The 4633-nt window shown below is 29.7% G+C and overlaps 1 protein-coding gene and 1 long non-coding RNA gene across 2 annotated transcripts; one reads left to right on the forward strand and one right to left on the reverse strand.

Annotated features, from left to right (window-relative positions):
• Positions 1-356: 356 nt before the first annotated feature.
• On the reverse strand, positions 357-1466 carry LOC108478328 (uncharacterized). The gene is made up of 2 exons (XR_001870291.2): positions 647-1466; positions 357-544 (listed from the first exon to the last, which is right to left on the reverse strand). It is a non-coding gene; the product is annotated as an uncharacterized LOC108478328 (long non-coding RNA).
• A 971-nt stretch (positions 1467-2437) lies between these two features.
• Positions 2438-3840, forward strand: LOC108478779 (ACD11 homolog protein-like). Its single transcript, XM_017781239.2, has 3 exons — positions 2438-2806; positions 2894-3066; positions 3201-3840. The coding sequence occupies exons 1-3, from the start codon at positions 2588-2590 to the stop codon at positions 3451-3453; spliced, it is 645 nt and encodes a 214-aa protein (XP_017636728.1). The 5' UTR covers positions 2438-2587; the 3' UTR covers positions 3454-3840.
• The last annotated feature ends 793 nt before the right edge of the window (positions 3841-4633 follow it).

Raw genomic sequence — 4633 nt, forward strand, 5'->3', positions numbered from 1 at the left:
TCTAAAAAAATCAAAACTTATTTATTTTCTTATTTTAAACATAAAACATAAAAATTTTTAGGGTTAAATATAAATTTAATATCTAAACTTGTCCAATTTTCCAGATTGATACTCTCAAATTAGTACCCGAATTTTATTTTCCATCAATTAAATCAGTACTTAAACCAAAGGTAGCTAAATTTAAGACGCATGGCAAAATAAGATTGTAGCACGTAACATAAATGAAACCATGACGATGTCATAATCTAAATTAAATAAATAAATAAACTTTTTTTTTCTTTTGACTTCTCTCCAATTTTTTGTCGTTTCTTTTTTATTTTTTTTCCTTCTTTTTCTAAGTAGCACTGGAGTTGAGCTTTCCATTCACTCATTTGAAATTAAAATTTTCGATCAATAATCCACAGACAATGAAGAAATCAAATACAATTGAGCATCCAAACACAATAATAATAGCAGGAAAAAATTTAAAATCAACTTTCCATTTTGTGAACCGTCGAAAGTAATGTCCCAAGATTCAATTTTTAGTTTTATCATTTGATTCTTCCTGGCAACAAGACAAAACAAAATATATTCCATATCAATTTTGATTTGAGAAGGAACTATAACTAAAAAAAAAAAAAAAAAAACGAATAAAGTTAATGCAAACCTATTAATTTGATCAAGAAATTAAAGAGCCATCATCATTCTTTCCCTCCCTCAACTGAAACTAAGCCTCCAATAATCAATCATCTCAATACCACCATAGTGACACCCTCCATCACTTCACCACTCGGGCACCACCATCATTACCCCATTCATCATCACCTCTTCTCAACATCTCAAATCCAGCAAAACCAAATAATTAAAAGTAGTAACTAGAATCAAATGACCCAAAAAAACAATAAATAAATAAAAAGAGAAGCAAAAATAGAAAGAAACGTCAAAGGACTTATCTGTTCAAGATCGGGTTTGGAACTCCAGATCTTCGTTCGGCGATTCCAACGATGGTAAGGCGAATCATGACATGATGTACCACGTATCAAAGAATCTGACGGTGTAAAAGGGAGATCGAAGATAGAAAGAGATCAAAGCTTTGACCTTTGTTTCATCAAACTTGGGTCGGATTCTTGGAAAACTAATCGACGATTTGAAGAGAAGTGGCGGAAAGGACTGTTTTGATGGTGCTTGATTGGAGATAAGATGGCGGCAACTAGGATTCATTAAAGGAAGAAGAAAAAATAAAAGTAAGGAGGCCAACCGCCGACGGTGATAGAGCCAACAACTTCGGTTGAGAGAAGATGATGAAGAAGAAGAAACAAAATTGGGGATTAAGATTTGGGATTTTTTTGGATATTGGTTTTTGGCTATTGGAAAATGAAAATTGATTTTTAGTTGAAAACGGCAGAAGAGAGCGGAAACGGGAGAGAAAAGTCAAAAAGAAAAAAAATTATTTCTTTTAGATTATGATATCAGCATGATGTAATTTATATTACATGTCATAATCTTACATTAGACTCAAATATTAATTTAATTGATGAAAAAAATTCAAGTACCAATCTGAAAAAATAGATAAATTTGAGTACTAAAATTATATTTAACCCAATTTTAAAAAATGAAAAGAAAATTTAACACTCTTAAAAATTAAAAAATTAAAGTATTTTTAAAATATAAAAAAATCAAATTTATCTTAATCGGATCAAACCAATTGAATTAATAATCAACTAAGGTATCGATCTAGTGAGAGGTAAAAAACTGGTTGATTCACGAGCTGGTTTGGGTTGGCTGAATTTAGCTAAAAAACTAGTTAAATTGGTAGTTGAAAATATTTTTATATTTTTAACATTTTTTTTTTTGCTCTTAACCAGTCAGATAGATCATTTTGGGAATCAATTGGTCAAATTAGTTTGAAATTTGTTCAATTGTCGGTTCAACCAATTTATATCAATTCATGGCTGAACTGATTTTTTACCTCTCGGGTTGATACCCTAGTTGGTTCATTGTTTAATTGGTTTGTTCAATCTAATTTAGACTACATTGAATTTTGGGAAAAATTTGTATTTTAAAATCATTTATATTTTTATTTTTATGAAATTTAAAGAGTTTTAATTATTTTATTTTTATTTAAAATTTTAAAAAGATTAAATTTTTTTATATTAAAAAATTAAAATTTTATGTGATCTTAAAGGGTCAAAATTATAAATGTTGGAGGTTGAAAAGTTAATTTAGTAGCTTCAAGATTTTTGAATAAAAATATTTTAAAATTAAAATATAAATTGTAAATGTTAAATTTGGAAAGAGTAGATGATGTTTAGAATCTGAATTTGGGGTTTGGAATTGGATGACGTTGATACATTTGGTCCAAACCAGAAGAGTTGAAAAATATGTTGGAATTTTCCTATATTTATTACTAACTTCATTTCCGTAGGCAAATCGTGTTTCTAGTGTGATCTTTTGACTTCCCCAGAACACCTGTGTTTATTTCACAGCATCAGCACGTAACACGATTCTTGTTTCCATGCCGAAACTTCAAAGCCTTGGACGGTTTTCAAACGAACACGGCTTTTTAATTAAAAGATAAATAAAAGATGCATGACCCCATTCGCAGCAGATGAATGATTTTGGCAATTCTCTAGGGAAGACATTAAAAATGGCGACCAAAACTCCATTGTTTACAATAGCGCAGGCGTTTGAAGAGTTATCGCAGTGTGGAACCAAGGATGAAGGGCTTCCGTCGGATAAATTCTGCGATGCTTGTTCTTTGGTTTCTGTTCTTTTTAACTCCCTCGGTCTCGCCTTCAAATTCGCGGAGATGGAGTATGTCGCCAAGGTTTATTTGATTTCCCCCCTCTCTATTTGGAACCTATCACTGAAACTTTAATTTATTAATTGATGATGGATGGATGGTTTAAATCAGGTAGGTAATCTTGTGGAAGCATCAAAGAGGTTTGCCACTCTAGAAAATATAGTTGATGCAGATGTAGGTAATGGGACAGTGAAAAAACAGAAAAGCCCTTCACGAGATCTGCGTCGTGTTAGACAGGGTCTTGACCTCGTACGAGCTTTATTTGAACAATTTTTGTCATCCAAGTACGTTATATGCGCTTCCATCTTTTAAGTCTTTATTTTTCTCTCGAGAGAATCCTGGTATTATCCTTGAATGTGAGCATCTCTAAGTGCTTCTTGCTTGAATTTACCTTTTCTTTTTGTTGTTGTTGTTGTAGGGATTACTCATTGAGAAACGCAGATTCAACGGCTTATGCTCAAGTATGTGCACCGTATCACACATGGGCGGTAAGGACTGCTGTTTCTGCCGGAATGCATACACTTCCATCAAGGGAACAACTTTTGCTGAAACTCAACGAAACAGATCATTCAGCAAAGAAGAAAATGAGAAGGTACATCAAAGCTTCACGCCCACTGATTGATTACATCGATAAGCTTTATATTTCTAGAAAGATCAGCTTGGACTGGTGAATTAGTTATCAATTTGGGGGTCTTTCTTTCGACCTGCAAAAATCTAAATCATGAACAACCTTGTTTGTTCCCACATGGAAGCATCTTCAAAGTCTAATGACACAATCCTAGGTTTCAATTCATACAAGGAAAGAAGTTCAGGTTATTTGTTTGTTTATAATAAAACCAACTGATTCCATGGAAAACAATATTGTTCTATCTTCAAGAAAGGAATCTTTGGTTTATTTTTACATTAAAAAAAGCTGAGAGCTGACAGAAAACAAGAGAATTTGCCTTACTACACTTAAAAGTTTTTCTTTATGGATATTGTAAAGTCAGTCCTAAACACACTCTGATTTACTTTGACAAAAATCCAGCAGCAAATCCATGCCTTTATATTTTTTTTTATTGTACAAGATAAGTCCCAATTTTTTTATGCTTGCCGGCAAGAAAATCACTAGCTTACCCAAATTTAAAAAGATTTGAGTTCATCTAAGTTCAATATGTTATTTTTATATATTATATAATTTATCATACATAAAATTTAAATTTATAATAATATATAATATTTTAATATAAATATTAAAAATTTCTAAAGATGATATATTAAATTTTAATAAATAATATATAATTATTAAATATTAAATCTATATATTTATATTTATATGTAAAAGTAGTGCCCCATGTTGTTGTCCATTTGCAGTGTTTTTGTCTTTTTACATTTAAAAAATTAATTTTAATTTTAATATCTTTATTATGCTTAATTTTTATACTTTAATTTCTAATATAATTTGGTCTCTGAATTTTTATGATATTATTAATTAGTCCAAATAGTTAATATTGTTAACTTTTCGATTAAAATATTATATTATACATAATTTGAATGTCTTAATTTTTAGAGACTGACACATTACTTTCCATTTCTTTTAAGTTTTTGTTGCTTATTTTATTTTATTTTATAATACAACAAATGATCCTCTATTTTATAATGTCATTAATTAGTCTAAATAGTTACTATTATTAGCTATTTCATTCAAAATATTGATCTCAATTTTTTTAGGACACTATTCCAACATAAAAGAAAATATTTTATCATGACAAATTCGAATAGATGTTTTAAGAAAAATTCTAATCAATATTTCCAACATTGAAAAAATTCTTAATCAATATTTCCAACGTTATTTTTGTTACTACATGATAG

This window comes from Gossypium arboreum, chromosome 12 (assembly GCF_025698485.1).
Source record: "Gossypium arboreum isolate Shixiya-1 chromosome 12, ASM2569848v2, whole genome shotgun sequence".
Lineage (NCBI taxonomy): Eukaryota > Viridiplantae > Streptophyta > Magnoliopsida > Malvales > Malvaceae > Gossypium > Gossypium arboreum.

What these genes read in the sequence shown, in the direction of transcription:
- LOC108478779 (XM_017781239.2), top strand. Translation starts at nt 2,588, where the DNA reads ATGAATGATTTTGGCAATTCTCTAGGGAAGACATTAAAAATGGCGACC. An exon ending in AGATGGAGTATGTCGCCAAG is followed by an intron (nt 2,807 to 2,893) that starts GTTTATTTGATT and finishes GGTTTAAATCAG; the next exon opens with GTAGGTAATCTTGTGGAAGC. An exon ending in GAACAATTTTTGTCATCCAA is followed by an intron (nt 3,067 to 3,200) that starts GTACGTTATATG and finishes TTGTTGTTGTAG; the next exon opens with GGATTACTCATTGAGAAACG.